The sequence below is a fragment of the Podarcis erhardii genome (assembly GCF_964252035.2).
Source record: "Podarcis erhardii genome assembly, chromosome: 1".
Taxonomy (NCBI): domain Eukaryota; kingdom Metazoa; phylum Chordata; class Lepidosauria; order Squamata; family Lacertidae; genus Podarcis; species Podarcis erhardii.
Window position 1 is genome coordinate 118,777,854 of NC_138497.1, and position 19,978 is coordinate 118,797,831.

The 19,978-nt window shown below is 44.2% G+C and overlaps 1 protein-coding gene across 1 annotated transcript in view; it reads left to right on the plus strand.

Moving 5' to 3' along the window:
* The window catches only part of LOC309335313 (dynein axonemal heavy chain 11-like), a 218,587-nt gene that overhangs the window by 125,371 nt on the left and 73,238 nt on the right, over positions 1-19,978 (plus strand). Inside the window, exons 45-47 of the mRNA XM_081850263.1 lie at positions 1,649-1,791; positions 6,237-6,398; positions 18,842-19,075. Coding sequence (XP_081706389.1) covers positions 1,649-1,791; positions 6,237-6,398; positions 18,842-19,075 — 539 coding nt within the window. The remainder of the gene's footprint in view (positions 1-1,648; positions 1,792-6,236; positions 6,399-18,841; positions 19,076-19,978) is intronic.

Consider the following 19,978-nt stretch of genomic DNA (forward strand, 5'->3'; position numbering starts at 1 on the left):
TATAACTACTATCTAAGATACAAAAGTACAAAATGTAAGTTCAAAAATGATGTCTGAGGTCACGTGTGGTCAGCTTGGAAGCACGATGAAGAAAAGAGGAGAGATGCCCAGGCAGGAAGGAAGTATGTAGTGCTACAGCTTCCTGCCAGGGCGGACAAAGGAAGTGATCTCACAGAGTTCTCTCTAGCCAATTTTACAGGAAAGTTTGTGAGTCTCAGCTCCTTCATGTGCCTATCTGACTCAGTAATGTCCCACAGAAGTCAGTCTAAATTTCCATCTAGACATATGAATTAGCATATGCAAATTTCAGCCATTGGCTTATGCCCTTAGATCCCACAATGTTAAGGGCTTTACAGAACTCCTTGATGAGGACCTTGAATTTGGCTCAGGAGCACATTTTAGCAGAACTGGCTGAATGTGCTGCTGTCTCCCTTATCCATCAAGGTGAGCAGGAGTTTTTTTCCCACAGGCAGCATGCAGTGTGAATTATATTGTCCGGTCCCAGAAACTGAAAAAGCATATATAAAGGCTGGGAGATTTATATTCCCCACCACCACCACTCCCAAAAATGGGGAGACCTCTATATGAAACTCTGGCTTCATTAACAAAAATGCTGCTAACCCAAGCAAAGTGGAGAGAAACATGTAGGCTGATGGGGGAAACCCTAACTAATTGGCATCCCTAATTGGGAACAGTTTGCAAATAAAAAGAATAAATAGTAGGGGTGTTAGATTGAGGGAAAAGGCAGGCTGGGAGCCAAAGGACCTCACAGTATCACCAACTTTTAGAAAACATTCATTTGGCTAATTTGCGTGACACAATAGAGAAAGGAGGGTTTGATTTTAAGGCGTAGCTGCAGTGATTGATTAGATTGATTATTATATTTGTGGCATGCAGGAATGAATAATTGCTGAGAACGGATATAGGAAATATTTTATTGAGAGTGCAATAATGCATAAGTCATGTGAAGCACAGCACACAAAAAAGCAACACACCAACATATAGTGAAAAGGTTTAAATAATAACTAACCCAATCTTGGAAGCGCTCCAGAAAAACAGGGAACTGAAAAAGAACTAAACAGAGAATTGTGGGGTTTTTTAGACAAAAGAGAGAGGGAGAAATAGCTGCACGTGCTTTTGCATGCATATAGCTCTTTAATTATGAGAATGATTTAAGTTTAGCATCAAGATAACAGAGCCTCATTGTCTATGAACAACCGATACTGAGTTTAGTTTATTTTTTTAAAAGTTGAGGCAGCATTCAGTCCTGCAACATTTGGTTCAGTTATCTGTGCAAAATGCTGGTTGAGGGAGGTTATCACAGCAGCAGCTACTTTTGTTTTTAAAAACCAAATCACGTAAAATTCAATAACACATTTAATATAATGTGTGGTTTGGCCTTCACTGGGTGACCTTGGGCCAGTCAGTCTCTCTCAGCATGACCTACCTCATGGGGTTGTTATAAAGATAAAATGGGGATGTGTGGGGCGGGAGGGGGACCCCTATATAGTCTACTTGCAGCTCTTCAGAAGAAGGGCAGTTTGGAAACACAATAATCATGATGAAAAAAACGTGTATCAAGAATAAAAAAAAATGTAATCTCAACTTCAGATATGAAATTCTACATATAGATTTTTCTTTTTTGAAGGTGATATCCCTGATTTATTTAATGAAGATGAAGTGGATAGCATAGTATCTTCTACAAGGCTGGAACTGCGGGGGCTTGGCCAGGCTGATTCAAAAGAGAACTGCTGGCAATTTTTTATTGACAGAATTCGTCGGCAACTAAAGGTAAACAAGGAAAGTGAATATGAGGGGGAAGCGTTCAACATGTAACTGCTGCAAGGCGATGCATGCAGAACGAATTCTCATAATTAACACCATATTTGTGGCAGATTATCTTTGTTAGTGAGGGGAGAAATCGATAGATGGATTTTGTTTTAATGTACCAAATCAAGTTATTGGATGCCTAAAGAATATCCTAACCTTTTAATCTGTACACATTAAGTGAAAAACCAGAGTGAATTATGGAAGCTCAATTGGGATCGTAGCGTTGCATCCTCCCCCCCCCCCCCGAAAAAGAAGAACAGCACTGAGAAGGCAAAATGATAATTACCATTGATTTTTTTTTAAAGGAAAATTTAGTATCTTCTGCAGTTATAAATCTCGTAGGATAGATACAGAGGCAATAACTGGGCAAGTAGAATCAAACGTGTATCAGTAATTTTTCATATACAAATAGTTCACTGAATTATTATTCTAGATCACTTACAGGACTAAAAACTTCCAGGGGGGTAACTGTGTTGGTCAGTTGCAGGAAAACCATCAAAGGATCTTGTAGCACCTTAAAGTCTACTATATTTATTATGGCATCAGTGGCAGAGCATAGCTTCCGGGGGGGCATGGAGGGAGCCTGTTGTGGCTGCATCAGGCCTCACCACATGCAGCGACAGAGTAAATGCCCGTGCTGCCCAGGGCGGGCACGGTCCGGGGGGCGTGGCATGGAGGGTGCCCTCCAAGGCATGGGATAGTTGCTCAGATGCCCGGAGCGGTGTGTGTGCATGCCCTGCAGCCGGGGGCGGAACGAGCCACTCACAGGGTTGGAGCGAGCTGCCCATAGTGGACATTCCACACGCCGCCCACCTGCAACTCCCAAGCCTCCCCCCAAGCTGTCAAAATGAAGGGGGGAATACCACTGGCAAAGGGGTGCAGCTCCCCCCTTCCCCCGACGACTCAGGGTAGGTTTGGGAGTCGCAGGCGCATGGCACACCAAATGTCACACCCCCCCAGTGAGGGCACCTGGGGCGGTCTGCCCCCCCCTTCCTGACCACTTATTCTGGAGCCCAGCAGAGGAGAGGGGTGGCAATGTTGCCGTTGCCTCTCTGCTACCAGGTCAGGCTTGATTTGGGAAGAAGGAGGAGAAGAAGAGGAGGAGGGGGAGGAGGAGGAGGAGTTTGGATTTGATATCCCACTTTATCACTACCCTAAGGAGTCTCAAAGCGGCTAACAATCTCCTTTTCCCTTCCTCCCCCACAACAAACACTCTGTGAGGTGAGTGAGGCTGAGAGACTTCAGAGACGTGTGACTAGCCCAAGGTCACCCAGAAGATGCATGTGGAGGAGCGGGGAAGCAAACCTGGTTCACCAGATTACGAGTCCACTGCTCTTAACCACTACACTGCGCTGGCTCTCTGGGAGTGGAGTTGCGGCTGGCAACACTGGGTTGTTGCGTGAGAAAGCTGCCCCCATGGCTCCCTCGCACACTTGTGTCAGGCCCTGAAGGTCCGACTCATGCACACTTCAGCTAGTCCTAGAAAGCAGAGGTCCAAGCAATTCCACCCTTTCCCCACCCCTTTCCCAGGGAATATCCTCTCTTTAGCGTTAAATTGGAGGAAACGTCCAGCCGGTGAAAACCTGAATTGCCACTTAGGACGACTGAGTACTAAAGAGTTGTCTCTCCCCGCCCCCCCGCCCTCCAGAAGTGTGGATGAGCCCTAAGCGTCATTGATTTCAATGGGGCTACTTTTGAGTAATATGCAGTTGATACTGGAAACTGCCCTGTGATCCTTGGATGAAGACCAGTATGGAAATTTAATGCAGTTTTCTGGTGGATTTTTCTAAGCTGTTGTAAGCTCCCCTGACTGCAATACATCCTCTAAATAAGCCGATAATATTTCAGCACCTAAGGTCTGTGCGTCACAACATCCTTGGGTGTGCTGTGTATAACTAAGCGCATTCATTTCTTGCCTGTTGAGCTCAATCCAGCTCACAGTTCTTGTGTTCCCCACGTATGACCTTGCCACTTCCTACCAGAGGTCTGATCAATACCTGCTTGCTCCTTCCATTCTTCAGATGATGGATAGCTTTGGTAACTCTTTAATCTTTATTGGCCTTCTATCAAATCCTTCATGGTGACCTTCAGGTTTGGATTCCTCATTGGCAATTCTGGGAAAGTTCCTTTTTTAAAAAAAGAAATAAGGACCGCCTAAAGCAAATACTTGCTTGTTTAACCTATCTTCAGTATTCCGAAATTGCAAAGCATACACTGTGCATAGAACCAGCAGGTTTTATAGCCTCTGGTTCTCAAATCATGCTTGACAAGTGTTTTTTTTATTAAAAAAAAAATCATCTTCTTTCATAGAATCAGAATTGTAGAGTTGGAAGGGACCCGAGGGTCATCTAGTGCAACCCCCTGCAATGCAGGAATCTCAATTAGATCATACATGGCAGATGGCCATCCAGCCTCTGCTTAAAAACCTCCAAGGAATGAGAGCCCACTACATCTCACGGGAGTCTCTTCCACTGGGGAACAGCTCTTACTGTCAGAATGTTCTTCTTGATGTTTAGTAAGAATATCCAGTTCCAGTCAATATCCATGATTCCATCAGTTGGGCTATACTGATTCTCATAAGCCCTTAGGAAAGTTTATGTGCACAAGGAAATAGTATGCACCACTTTTTCTTATTAAATTTTTCTATTCCTCGTGCCAGATTACCACTGTTTTAATTAATGCGTGTTAAGTTACTGTTGTCAGTGATATCTACTATCTGAAAAGCAAGGAGAATGTAATACAGTGGTACTTTGGTTTAAGAACAGCTTAGTTTATGAACAACTTGGATTAAGAATGCTGTAAACCCGGAAGTCGATGTTTTGGTTTGTGAACTTTGCCTTGGAATAAGAACATGTTTCGCTTTCTGTTGAGTGTGTTCCATTTGTAAATTGAGTTCCCTGCTGCTATGGGAAAGCACACCTTGGTTTAAGAACGCTTTGGTTTAAGAACGGCCTTCCGGAACGGATTAAGTTCGTAAACCAAGTTACCACTGTATGTAATTATTTTTCACAACGAAAAGCGGAGTTCCGTACTGTCACTTTTGTAGCATTGGGAAGTGTGGGGTGACAAAGGTCATATTATAGGGGAGCAGCCCCTTTACATTTTCTGCTCCTTCCCTTGCGTACCCCATGTTATGTTAAATCCAAATGGCTTCAGAGGAGCAATTTGCTTCAGCACTGCAGCAGGAGGTAGGAAGGGGTTAATTTCCCCCTCTCTCTTTCTGGTGTGATCCCAGTAATCATCACACCCATACACCCACAGCAGCTGCTATTTTGTATTTTTTTAAAAAACACATGTGTGTTAAATGCATTTAACATCATGTCTAATTTGACCCAACATAAGACTTGGGGTGGGTGGTGGATAATATGCTTTAAGGAAATTAGAAGTGAAGCCTGTGGATTTCATGAAAGGCCTCTTATCTTTCATCCATTGTGATAAAACATTTGGGTGTATAGACAAAGGCAGGAGGAACATGGTGCTAACCTTCTGCCCCACCTGAGAAGGCATCACCAGTTCAAAACTGTGTAGGTACAGTGATATTTCATTATTTGATACATGCATATTTAAACCACTCTCACCATTGCTAGCTTCAAACATCAGAGCCAAAGTGACTAGGGCGTGTTCTAGCCAAAGTCAAGCACTTCAGTTCTCATAGATTTAAGAAAGCCATTGCCATCACCTTAACATTTATATAATTTCATGGTTTCAAATCACTGTATAAAATGCATTATCTAGCGGTACCTTACAGGGATACTATATAAACTGACATTATTATCCCCATATTGCAGGTGTGTATGTGTGTTACGAGTTGGGGGGCTGAGAGTGACTTGCCTAAGACTACTCAGTGCAGCCATGTCTGTAGGTCCTGTCTGTTTCATCTGGCCCCTGTGGCAGTCCTAAAAAACCTTAGCAACCTCAATTCTAAAAAAAGGTGAACAACTCTGGTGGGCCCTTTGGTCGGCCTTCACGGCCCTTCACTTCATCAAATCTGGCCCTCTTTGAAAAAAGTTTGGACACCACTGATCTCGTGAGTCCATGGCGCTGTCTGCTTTGTAGCTTAGTCATTTTAGCCACTGTGGCACACCAGCTCTCTAGATGCAGCTGTTGAACCCAGTGGAACTTAAAAGTGCTTAACTTTGGCTGGATTGTGTCCTTAGTATTACTGAGCAGCTCTGTCTATAAGGTCACAGAGAGTTCTGCTGGCTACCATGGACCGAGAATCCTGAAGTACACAGCTGGGAATGGGAATGTGTTGAGCTGACTGATTTAAGGAAGCACATTTTGAGGTTTTACTTGGTGTGTCCAACGAATTAATTATCTGAATGGTACCATTAGTCTTCCGACGTTAAATTAATGCCTGGTTAATTACTAAAGACTCTCTCATGGGAACGGTTTTTGCTTCCCAGGTTGTGTTATGCTTCTCCCCGGTGGGTTTCACCCTGAGAGCAAGAGCGAGGAAATTTCCAGCCCTTGTCAATTGCACTGCCATTGACTGGTTCCATGCTTGGCCCCTGGTCGCTCTCCAGTCCGTTAGCACCAGCTTCATTGACAAGATGGATTTACTTGATGTAAGTACAGCTTATTTTGCTGCCGTGGGTTCTGTGCATGAATTCTGAAATGCTCCATTTTGCAAAACTAGCCACGGAAGCACTATTGGTCAGGTTCTCTCCCACAACTGTTTACTATTGCCTCTTCAAAATCGCGCTTCACTGGGGGAAATTGGATATTAGTTATTGGTTTGGATATTAGTTATCTGGAGATCCTATGATTGGAACAGAAAACATGAGTTATACCGTATTTTTTGCTCTATAAGGCTCACTTTTTCCCTCCTAAAAAGTAAGGGGAAATGTGTGTGCGTCTTATGGAGCGAATGCAGGCTGCGCAGCTATCCCAGAAGCCAGAACAGCAAGAGGGATTGCTGCTTTCACTGTGCAGCTGTTCTCTTCTTGCTGTTCTGGCTTCTGAGATTCAGAATATTTTTTTTCTTGTTTTCCTCCTCCAAAAACTAGGTGCGTTTTGTGGTCTGGTGCGTCTTATAGAGCGAAAAATACGGTAGTTCAATAGACAAATACATCTATTGAACTATATCTCCTACTTTCTGTTCTAACCCCAGGATCTCCAGATAGCTAAGCAATAAAAAATGTATTAAAAAATCAAGATAAAATGATAAAAGCAGCATAACAAATAGAATTGCCAGGAGAAATAGCAGGAGATTCAGGACAACAAATAGAAGTGCTTCATTGCATAGCTACAGCTGTATCTGGATTGGGATAACCTGGCCATTGTAGTCCATGCATTGGTAACTGGATTACTGCAATGTGTTTTAGGTGGGGTTGCTGTTGTGCCTGGTCCAGGTAAAATCATAGAATTGTAGCATTGCAAAGGGCCATCTAGTCCACGCAGAATGCAATGGCTGGACTGCTGCTGGGGGAACATGGCTGACACCTCTGCTAAAACAAGTACACTGGCTACCCACATCCTACCTGACCAGGTCCAAGGTCTTGTGCTAATATGCAAAGTTCTGATTGACTTGGGTCCAGAAAACTTCAGGACCTACCAGCTGAGCCCTTCTATTGTAGCCTGATAACTGTAATCACCTGGTGGAGTGCATCTGCTCACCTTCATCCATTGTTCCCCTTGCCTCTCTTTCTATGGGGGATGTGGGTGGCGCTGTGATCTAAACCACTGAGCTTCTTGGGCTTGCCAATGAAAAGGACGGCGGTTCGAATCCCCGCGACGGGGTGAGCTCCCATTGCTCCGTCCCAGCTCCTGCCAACCTAGTAGTTTGAAAGCACGCCAGTGCAAGTAGATAAATAGGTACCACTGTGGCGGGAAGGTAAACAGCGTTTCCATCACTGTGTTGCATTGCACCAGAAGTGGTTAAGTCCTGCTGGCCACATGACCTGGAAAGCTATCTGTGGACAAACTCCGGCTCCCTCGGCCTGAAAGCGAGATGAGCGCCGCAACCCCATAGTCGCCTGATGGGACTTAACCATACAGGGGTCCTTTACCTTTTACCTTTTACCTTTCTCTCTTGTTCTCTGTCTTCCTCCTCACTTTCATTCATTGCTTCCACACAGTCAAAGTGTTGACTGCAAGCACCTTAGGACCATAAGCAGTCTTTTTCATTATTATTTAGGGTCCTCTGCAAAGCACCACGTATGCCAAAGGCATAGTATGATGTAGCAGGAATAACCTTGTGGGATGCAAGAGAGGTCAATCTGATTTTCCTTTCAGCTAAGGTTGGCCCAAGACTGAAATCCAGTATTGTTTTTAACACTCGATTGGGAGCCGCCCAGAGTGGCTGGGGAAACTCAGCCAGTAAGAAATTACTATTATTACAGAGTTGCCTCGCAAGACGAAAAGAATCCGTTCCGCGAGTCTCTTCGTCTAGCGGTTTTTTCGTCTTGCGAAGCAAGCCCATTAGCGGCTTAGCGGCTTAGCGGATAAGCGGCTTAGCGGCTTAGAAAAGGGGGGGAAAGGGGGAAAAAGTTGGGAAAACTCGCAAGACATTTTTGTCTTGCGAAGCAAGCCCATAGGGAAATTCGTCTTGCGAAGCACCTCCAAAACGGAAAACCCTTTCGTCTAGCGGGTTTTTCGTCTTGCGAGGCATTCGTGTTGCGGGGCACCACTGTATTATTATTATTATTATTATTATTATTATTATTATTAGGCTGCCTGAGGTGAAGGGGCATGATGGCACCCCAGCCAGTTCCAATACAAAAACCACCTCAACTGGCTGCTGAATCTTACTTCAACATTCCTGATTGGGACATTTATTTTGTTTACACCCTAGCATCCTCCATCACTCCCGAGGCAGCAGGCCAGATTAGAAGGCTCGTGTGGCAACAGAGAGGAATGACTGGGGAATGCTGTGGTCCTCTGAGGTGTTTGTCTCCCTCTATCTAATGGCTGGGTTGCGGCTGCTTTCAGCTATTCAGTTATGTGCCGTCCAAATAAAATGGAACCAGAATGGAGTTCTGGGGCTGTCAGCAATAATGAGGAGTAATAGGGTATTATCTGAAAAAGAAAATAAACCATTAAAAAAAGAAGAAGAAGTAATAGGAATCTCTGGGATACGGTAGTAGAATATCACCATTTGGACCAATTACACAGAAAACAATAACCCAGTCCTCTAGGGCCTGTGAGCATTCTCAGGCACAGCATGATCTCAAGTTGAATCAAATTGTTCTTACTTTGTAAGTAAGTCTAAGTCAGACTGCTGCTTAATGACAGTATTAAGCTACAAAAATCTTTCATTCTATCTAGGTCTAACCTAATGAATTTGCTGCTAACATAAAAGCAAAAATGAATGGCAGTTTCCTCCATTAAAAGCAATTTCCTATCCTAAGGGAAAAGTTTACTTATTTCTCGTACCATATTTTTCAGTAGCATTAACATCGTGAAAATAGAGCAATTACCTTTAAATTACAGAGCTAAATATTGTGTCACCGTTATAAAGAAAATGGTATTGTTGCATGCTACTGCAATAATTTATTTATTTTTTTGCTTCGTAAAAGCGTTCCAATCTCAGCAAGGTTTCTTTTGTCAACAAGCTACCATTTCAACTAAATTAAGTAATAGTCTTCATGCTGTATTTTGTGCGGAGAGATCGTACGCAAGTAGCACATAATCCTTCAAAAGATTTTTTTTCTTATTTAGAGCAGAGCAGACTTCCTTATCTGCAAATTAATCCAGTGCAAACCATGACAAACAATAATACAATTAGCAGTTATGTCAGCCTCTTCTTTTGCATGTGATTCCTCAAATTCCGCTACTTGTTGTTGTTTAGTCGTTTAGTCGTGTCCGACTCTTTGTGACCCCATGGACCAGAGCACGCCAGGCAATCCTGTCTTCCACTGCCTCCCGCAGTTTGGTCAAACTCATGCTAGTAGCTTCGAGAACACTGTCCAACCATCTTGTCCTCTGTCGTCCCTTTCTCCTTGTGCCCTCCATCTTTCCCAACATCAGGGTCTTTTCCAGGGAGTCTTCTCTTCTCATGAGGTGGCCAAAGTACTGGAGCCTCAGCTTCAGGATCTGTCCTTCCAGTGAGCACTCAGGGCTCATTTCCTTAAGAATGGAGAGGTTTGATCTTCTTGCAGTCCATGAGACTCTCAAGAGTCTCCTCCAGCACCATAATTCAAAAGCATCATTCCGCTACTACTATTTTAATTATTATTGTAGTAGGAACTGTTGTTATTTATAGCTCAGTTGGTAGAGTATGAGAAGCTTAATCTCAGGGTTGTGGGTTCGAGTTTCCTGCATTGCAGGGGGTTGGACTAGATGACCCTTGTGTTCTCTTCCAGCTGTACAATTCTATGATTCTGTGGTTGTTATATGCAAACTTACTGACTTTCTTATATAAAAAACAGAAGGGTACATCGAAGTGACTTTATTAGCGGATATTCTGTAAATGAGTTAGCCAAGAACACCATGATTTTTGGGAGCATCTGAAAACTGGACATTTATACATCTCTCTCGGAAGACAAAACTTTCATATGCATTTCAGGATCTTTAGGGTACTTCTAGGCCAGCAAAAGTGCTGGAATTTTGTGAGCAAAAAGGCAAGTATTTTGCTTGGAGCCTTTGCATAGAGAGGTGTGATAGAGATGTTTGAAACAGTGAATTAATAAGGAAGTGTGAATACGAGGGGGGGAGTTTGAAAAGGTTAGGAACTGATATATGGTGGCTACATGTCAATGTTAATTCATGACTTCATAAGCCATGGTTTATGAAGTGGTGGAGAAGCACCAAGGCTATGTGTTCCTCTGCTTACTTCTCTTCTTTTCCCATTGCTTACTGGTTTTGATTCAGACATCCTGGCTTCCATTAAACCACAGTTCCCCATTATGGGTACTGCCACAAGGCAATCCACTTCTCCGTGGATTTTTAAAAAAATAATTTGCCCTGCTGAAACGTTAAATAAATGGAAAATGTTTTATTCCAAAGCAAAAGAAGAAGAAGGGGGTATTTTTATTATTATTACCATTTAGGAGAAATAGTGGGATTGCTAGGATCACTTCTATTCTAGGCAGCCAACCCAAGTGATCCTCCAGTAGGGGACCAGCTGGTTAACAATTGAGCTTAGAAGCAGTAAATATTATTTCCTTCTGCCATGTTCTCTAGGTGCAGGAAAGTTTCTTGCATATATAGGAGTCTTGTGAACCCCTACCACAATTTGAAGTAGCACCAACCAGATAACGGCTTAGCTACCCCACCTGTGTATGTCAAGTATTCTGTATTGTGACCTCATTTTGGGTGAGATTAAAAATTACTGTGCGGTGTGTGTGTGTGTGTGTGTGTGTGTGTGTGTGTTTCAATGCCTTTACACAACTACAAGCTTTGAAATGAGGTGACGACAATAATTTCACTGGAACAGACCTTTCCTACAATTTCAGTGTTACCTTCCCTTTAATGATTATGTTGCATTCTCAAAAGCTGCCCTTGTCTGCAAGACCCAGCACTGATGGGAGACATTCTTGTCAACGCCTCTCAAACAATAATCGTATTGGTGATCCAGTCCCATTGATTTTAAGCCGAAATTTCTGACTTAACTCAGGAAATATTCACTTAAAATGTCAGAATTTAAGCAGGTTTTAGATCACTTGACATCAGCAGACCCCCCCCCCCCGCCTTCCATTGCAAATGATGTCAGGAATTTGACTTAGAGGTTACATTTAACTTGCAGTTAAAAGTATGGGGAGTTTTTTAAGCGTTTAACTTATAGTGTATATTAGTAGGAAACTAAGTTGAGCAGAACCCATTAATGTCACAGTGATCGGTTACCAATGGAAATAAATAATTCATGATGAAGGGAATTAGTCTAATTAGCAGGCAGTTTGAGTCCTTTGATAAAGCCCAGCTCTAATTCCGTGAAGGGCAGGAAATGCTGTCATCAGTCAGCCCTGAAAAGATTAGCATCTATTATGAATGAGGTTAGACACCCTCGTGAAGTCATGTGTGTCCTGGAGACAAACTTAATATGTTCCAGAATAGGGCACAGTTTGTCTCACCAACACACCGTGAGTCCTACTGGGCTATTGTATGTAGTAACAAGTAAAAGATCTCTGCACTTTCGTATCATTCTCCCCCTGTCCATCATGCTGACAACTGTGCAAATACATTTTCCATGCAAAGCGGGGAATGGGCTCGGAATGCTTGTAAACTCGCAGGAGGCATCAGGGGAAATGTGTCCCCGGGTTTCAAGAACCGAAAGGCGGAATGCACGTGAGCGCATCAAAATAACATTTGCGTGAGATTAAGGGTTTCAAAATGCAGAGTTAACAAGGGTGTATCTTGCCTCAAATATGCATGCAGTATCCCTGCCTTCCTTTAGAATGTGGGCACATGGTTTTTTCTCTCAACAGCCCTCTATAGCATGTACTACTTGGGTTTTTGGCATGTGATTTCCCAGTCTCTGATCCTACAACTTGAAACACTACTCTGTTCATAGAAATGTTGTTGTAGTGCAGTTGTAAGGTCACTCATGTTGCCGACGCACATTTAAAACTTTTCCAGTTACAGTGGCAGCTCGGGTTAAGTACCTAATTTGTTCTGGAGGTCCGTTCTTAATTTGAAACTGTTCTTAATCTGAAGCACCACTTTAGCTAATGGGGCCTCCTGCTGCTGCCGCCACCGCCACGCAATTTCTGTTCTCATCCTGAAGCAACGTTCTTAACCAGAGGTACTATTTCTAGGTTAGCGGAGTCTGTAACCTGAAGCATATGTAACCTGAAGCATATGTAACTCGAGGTACCACTGTACTAAGGTTAGAGGGGTGGGTGGTTTTGTTTTTGTTTTTTAAAAAAGAAGTAGTCTACCATAAGGAAAGACAATTCAATGCAAAAAAAGAGCATTTCTTTTTAATGCAAGCCAGTCCCACTGAAGCCAATGGGAGGAATTTCCCAGGGCTGGAGGTTGCACCATTCCTTAAAACCTTTGATATAAGGCATTTAAACTGAATTCAAGATAGCTCCAGAATCCTCATATCTGAAACCTACATTCTAATGTTGCAGCGTCAGCTGTGTTTCCCTTTTGTACTTATGAGCTGCTTTTTTTTTTCAAATTACATGTTTCTGTCTTGCAGTTTGATGCACTAATGAAAAAAAACTCCACTCTTTTGAGTTATTGTATTGCCTGCCTTTGTTGTAGGAAATTTATTTCTCTTTTGGTTATGCTAATTTGAGTAGACAACAAAGCCTTTTTTGGTATTTCATCTTCCCGCCTTGAAATAATTAACATACTAGAAAATATACTGGGTGCCACAGATACTGGGTAGAAGATTACATTCAGAGGTCTGAACAGCACTTAACAGTCTGACAATTGCTACTAAGAAATCTCGCTATTCAAAAGTAGATTTTAAAAGGTAACAACAATAAGTTGCTAATAATCTTTTGGATGATGTGCATTAAAAGCACATCATCCAAAAGATTAAAATAAAGTGGATGAGATTTGTGTAGTCAGCTCAGTAATTGATACAAATAGAAACAGCAATTTGGAATCAGCACGTCTGACAATCTCTGGAGGAATATCGCTTTTGCAATCGTGTATACAGATGTCATGATGAGAATTCGAGGAGATGTGCTCACATGTGAACACCAACGATCAAATGCTCATAAGCAACCGTTCTCATGGCAGACCCTCCAAGTGTCCCTATTTTCCAGGGACAGTCCCGGATTTACAGAAGTCTCCCAGTTTCTGATTTGACTGTGAAATGTCCTGCTTTTCCTTAGGGAATCCCTATTTTCATTAGAGAAATGTTGGAGGGTATGGAGTTATGCGACCCCTGAGCCATCTGGGGGCAACCCTGTATAGGAAGGTCTTTTTTAAATGTTTTATGTTTTATTATGTTTTGTATGTGTTGACAGCTGTCCAGAGTAGCTGGGGCAAGCCAGTCAGATGGGCAGAGTATAAATAGTACAGTGGTACCTCTGGATGCGAACAGGATCCGTTCCGGAGCCCCGTTTGCATCCTGAGTAGAACGTAACACGCGACTGCGTGTGCGTGGGTCGCATTTTGCCGCTTACGTGCATGCGCGTGACGTCATTTTGAGCATCTGCGCATGCACGAGCGGCGAAACCTGGAAGTAATGCACTCCATTACCAATCGGAAGCCATGCCTTGGCTTCCAAACGTTTTGGAAGTCAAAAAGACTTCCGGAACGGATTCCATTCGACTTTTGAGGTACGACTGTATATTGTCGTCGTCATCCTCACCATCATGGAATAGGACATCCCTATTTTCATTGGAGAAATGTTGGGTGGTATGTCATGGCTGTATTCCTGGCAACTGCCTCTGTCTCTCCCTTCTGCTGCCTGAAGCTCAAGAAACTTTTCCTTGGCAGGAGTAAATAGAAACAGTTGTGCCTGTAGATTCTCCCACCGCACTTCCCATTCCTCCCAGGAATTCCGGGTCTGACAATCCCAGTTCTCAGCAGGAAAAGAAACTCTGCTGGGGACTGAGGACATTTACAGCCAATGCCAGCTCTTTATTTTCTTCTCTGCCTGCCCTAGGGTACTTTTTCAGCTTTGGTAAAGCACATGGAAAGCTGGTTCATCTAGCCCAGTTGGTTCTACACTAACAGGGAGGGAGGGGTCGTCCAGGCTTTTACATAGGAGCCTTCACAGCACTATCTTGGGCAATGAATTTTGGACCTTATGCATGCCAAACGCGTATACTTTGCAATAGCCCTTCACAAAGGCAATGGCCATGTCAGCCAAAGAGGTACTTCCTGAGACCCTTCAGGGGATTTGTACATGCTGGCTTGGGCCACATGAAAATTACTTAACCTTTCAGAGCAAACACATTGCCCGTGCAGTCTAGGCCACTGCAACTAGGACTGAGATGGAATAAGCATAGCATCCTCCACCATGCTGAATGTTGTAGAAGTACTGAAGATACAGGAACCATGTTTGCAAAATCACGTGCTTTTAACTGTGATTAATTCCTCTGAAATAACATCTGTCTCTCTCTCACTCACTCTGTCTGTCTGTCTGTCTGTCTGTCTGTCTCTCTCTCTCTCTGTGTGTGTGTGTGTGTGTGTCCCAGTTCTGTGTTAACATTTGCTAAAATTATTTAGAGTCATGCATTGCCCAATAACAGCAACAGTAGCGGCTGGTGCTGTGGCAAAGGTGCGGCACTGCTGCTGCACAGGCTCCCAGACGCAGCATGTTGCTGCCACTTACCAGAGCGGAGGCAATAGGGAGCTCAGTGCAGTTCTGGCATGTGATGGGAAGAGTGGCAGATTGGCAAGTTCCCCGTGCTTTGCCCCGCCCCCACCCCAGTAAGCGCCAGTGGCCCACTGTGTTTGGAAACTGGGACAACAGAAGTTCCCCACCTACACTGCCGCACTAAATTCTACTGGAAAAGAAGAAGCTGTTTATGCCTCCTTGCACCTATCTAAACACTTCCCTGGGAGTACAAAATGGGTGGCCAATTTTGAATAAGTGACATTTCATAGGAAGCCTCATGTATATTTTCAATTAATTTACTTTTCATATAAGACTGCGTGTATAATATTCACAAAAATTCACCCTTTTGGAAGATCCTGAATAAAAGTGGTCTTTAGCCTGTTTTATGAAGTAGTTGTACAAAATTCAAGCACAAAATTCAAATTGCTTCAGTTCTAGACCACTGTGGTGGGGCTCAGTGGCGTAGCGTGGGGGGTGCAAGGGGTGCCAGCCGCACCGGGCGCAACATTTTTGGGGGCGCACTCGGAGCTCTCTGCCCCTACCTGGTCCTGGCTCACTCTCTCTCTCACAGTGCTGGCTGTGCGAATCTGATCCGAGCTGCCGGGTCGCCGCCCACTGTGGAGGGGGAGGGTGCCAGGCGTGCATTGCGGAGCGGAGAGAGAGCGAGGGAGGGACTATCTGGGGGAGGGAAAATGCAGCGGCCGCCCAGCGCAGAGCTGAGCGCAGGAGAGAACTACATCCGACCAGCCCAGTTTTGGAGGGAAGGTGTTAGTTGCGGCGGAGCCCTGGCGCCCCGGGAGGCTGGCCGGGCCGGTAATGGGGCTGGCCGGTGGCGCCGCTGCCATCCTGCGGACAAAAGGGCTGCCGCCCCCGGCCGAGCCCCCCCCCCCGCGAAGCCAGGAGCAGCTCTCTGGTGCTCGAGGGCTTCGCAGGCCCTTCATCTCCCCTCCATTGGCGCCTCAGCCCCCAGCCCTGCCTGCGCGGCTCCTGCGTCTGGGGGCGCGCTCGCGCGGATGGGGTGCCACTCCCCGCTTGCAAATGGTGCCCGTAAAGTCACATCAGAGACGCCCCCGGGACCCAGTTGCTGCCTTCTTCCCCGCCATGTGATTAAGCCTCGCACTACTTTGTGGCAGTGGTGTAGCGTGGGGGGTGCAGGGGGGGCCGGCCGCACCAGCCGCAACATCTGGGGGTTAGGGTTAGGGGGCGCAAATCCACGGGTTAGGGGGCGCAAATTACTTGCCTTGCCCCGGGTGCTGACAACCCACGCTACGCCACTGGTGGGGCTTGAACCCACAACGCTGAGATTAAGAGTCTTATGCTCTACTGACTGAGCTATATCAAATGTGATGTTCACTTAAGTACCGTTAGCAAAAGTTGTTTTGAATGTCAAAGCTTCCTGTTTGCATGTCTGTTCCCTTTTATTGCTTTCTGTTGGGTTGTGGCTGGGAAATTGGTGGTAGGTAGCTATTTGAGTGTACCTTGAATAAAAGGTAAAGGGACCCCTGACCATTAGGTCCAGTCGTGACTGACTCTGGGGTTGTGGCGCTCATCTCGCTTTATTGGCTGAGGGAGCCGGCGTCCAGCTTCCGGGTCATGTGGCCAGCATGACTAAGCCGCTTCTGGCGAACCAGAGCAGTGCACAGAAACGCCGTTTACCTTCCCGCCGGAGCGGTACCTATTAATGTACTTGCACTTTGATGTGCTGTCGAACTGCTAGGCTGGCAGGAGCAGGGACTGAGCAACAGGAGCTCACCCTGTCATGGGGATTCGAACCGCCAACCTTCTGATCGGCAAGTCCTAGGCTCTGTGGTTTAACCCACAGCGCCACCCACATCCCTTTTACCTTGAATACTTTATCTCAATTGGCCCAATATTGCTTTCTGGTCAGGGGTAAGACTTTCATTGATGGAGTCCTTGCATTATTTTTACTTTACATTTTTATACAAAATAGTGCTGACCAGGAGGCAATTGTCTATTTGCCATCCATCCTCCAGCCACGAGCAACAGGGGGCACTCAAAAGAGGCAGAACTTACAAGCAGGAATTATTTTATTAGATGTGCAGGAGCCCTGAAAAGTCTCAATCGCATTCTGCCTGTCTGCTCTGCAGTACAATTATAGTGCAAATAATAAAAAATAAATCACAAATCAGGCTTGGAAATAGGCTATACGGAAACACTGGACTTGCAACAGTTTGATACTGCCATTTAGATTCTCTGCAAATATGTAGGATGACTATTCAAGGGGAAATTACAAGTGTGGAAACAACCGCAGCAACATAGCTAGAGTAACCTATTTCCGTTGGAATAGCATTTGATTCTGAGTAATTACGGTCATATTGTGACCTTCCCCTGTGCTCCAATCTGTATGAATGCAAATTGTATTTCATTAATGCACTAATATTTTGAAGCTAAAGGGGGAGAAAAACCTCCTTCCTCCTAGCAGTATACTGTGTCTTCTGCTCTATGACTGAACTGATCCCTTGTTCCCGGACAGGTCTGCTAAATGACAACACTTTTTGAGTAATTCCACCTTCAAACAAGTACCTTGCTTTGATGTATTACAATGATAGACTGAAGTGTTCATGCAATACATCACCATAGTCAGCAGTTGCTTGACTCCAAGGATTGAGAGACTGAACCAGCTGGTTTTTTTTTCCTTAGGCATTCCTGCAATGCAGTTACACCAAACGACAAAAGTCAGATGAGAGAGAACTCTTTAAGATTCATTGACTGCATTTTTTTATTTTGGAAACTTTTTTACCCCACTTTTTGCCCCCCCCCCCTTTCCAGGCTGCTTTAAAGTTTGCAACAGAAAATATGCAACTAAAATAGTACATTATATTATATGTCAATTCCATAATTAAATCAGCTGCAAGAGAAGGGTGTAAAACAGCTACATCGCCACACTGATATAATGAGAGGCAAGATGAAGTTTGTTCTCATTAGCAATTTGATTATCAGCATGGTTTAGTGGTTAGGGTGTTGGACTGGAACATGAGATACCAGGGTCATGTAGCTCACTTGGATATAGTTCAGCTGGTGGAGCATGAGACTCTTAATCTCATTGCCATGGGTTCGAGCATTACAGGGGTTGGACTAGATAACTCTGGCGGTGCCTTCAAACTCTACAATTCTATGGCATTACCAAATGTAATGGCTCTAGGATTCTATGGGTGACCTTGAGCCAGTGACCCTCTCTGTCTCACACCTACATTAGAGGGAAGGAAATTAGGGTATAAATGTAATAATTGGCTGTACAGACATGAACTTAACATATGTTCTTGAACCTTGGGCAGTTCTTTAAGCAAACTACTTGGGGTTGTACCTAGAATTTTATTCTTATTCTAGGTGCAACCCTAAGTAGGTGCAACCTCAATTATTCAATTATTGTTATTATTATTCAATTTATTTATGTCTTACCTTTCTACCAAGTTGATTTCAAGGTGGTATGCAACATTTTTAAAATGCAAGTATAAAATACAAAGTAATAAAGGCAAACTAGTTAGAAACAATAGCTAAAATATAATGAAACACGTTTAGAAGTAGTTTTGGGACACCAGGCTCATACATGCTTACCTGGGAGTAAGTCACACTGATGTTGGAAGACATGTATAAGATTTCGTTGTCAGTCTTGAAATAAACAACTATCCTAAACACACCAAGAAGTGAGACGCATTGGACAAAATGGTACTTTCTTTTGAGTAAACAGACATAGGATTGTGCTGAAAAACAATGCTAAATGTTATTTCCTGTACAAGTTTATCAGTTCTACAGTGAAGCCTGACATATTGTGTGAAGTATCGCTATGGATTTGTTTTTCAGCCTCACGTGAAGCCTTCAATCAGCCACTTCGTAGCTTTTGCACACACAAGCGTCAATGAAGTTAGCGTCAAATACCAACAGAATGAGAAGCGTTATAACTACACAACACCAAAGAGTTTCCTGGAACTAATTAAACTCTACCAGAATCTGCTAGCGAAGAAGAGAAAAGAGTTGGTTCAAAAAATGGAAAGATTGGAAAATGGGCTACAAAAGCTGCAGACTACAGCTTCACAGGTAGGTTATGAAATGTTTTTCTGGGAAAGAAATACCGAAATCTCCAAGATCTCAGCAGCAACAGACATTGCCTCAGCTGTAGCATCCTCTGATTCTGGGTAGAGGAAGTGTACACTGCAGAGTTAAAGAAGAGGCACCTCACTACCATAGTCTTCAGTGGGAGCGGGAGAGTGACCTCTGACCTGGAAGTTATTTCTCCCTGTGGAGAAAACTGTGAAAGACCAAAATTCTTTGATACCACTAATGGCCGCATGTGCACTTCCGAAAAAGAGACAAAAACTTGCATGGAACTTGCATATATATGCCAATTTATCTGTATATATGCAAATTTAGGGGGGAAAGACTATAACATAAATACAGTACATCTCACCGAAGAAAAGATGACGGTGGCCAGGTGGACTTGTGTTCCATCTGCTGCCCATATGCCATTGATTGACAACTTCAAGGCCCTTGCTTTCCTTTTTTATGGTTCTTTATCTTTAAATCACATTTTCCACCCTTTCAGCGTCTCTCCCTTCTCACTCCCATGCTATGGCCACCGTTCTTGCAGGACCAGGCATCGGGCTCCCCATACCCCAAGCCATATAAATAAGAGACAAATAAGATTGATTTTGGGTTAAAACAGGCCAGAACTTTATTGGATACAGATGAAAGAGGGTTTGGCTTGGGGTGACCCCTGCAGGGACCACCATCTGGGGGAGTGCCTTTGGCCCTGGCCCCGTGGACATGGCCACTCCCCCCGGATCCCTTTAACGGGATACGCCAGCATTTGGAGGAGCAGGCGGAGACTACAACCTCCCCTCCATCGTAAACACAGGATTGCCCCAATGCCCAACTGCCAACTGAGCAATGCTTGCTGCCAAACCACTCGCACCTGCATCCATCTCTTAATGCCTTCAATCA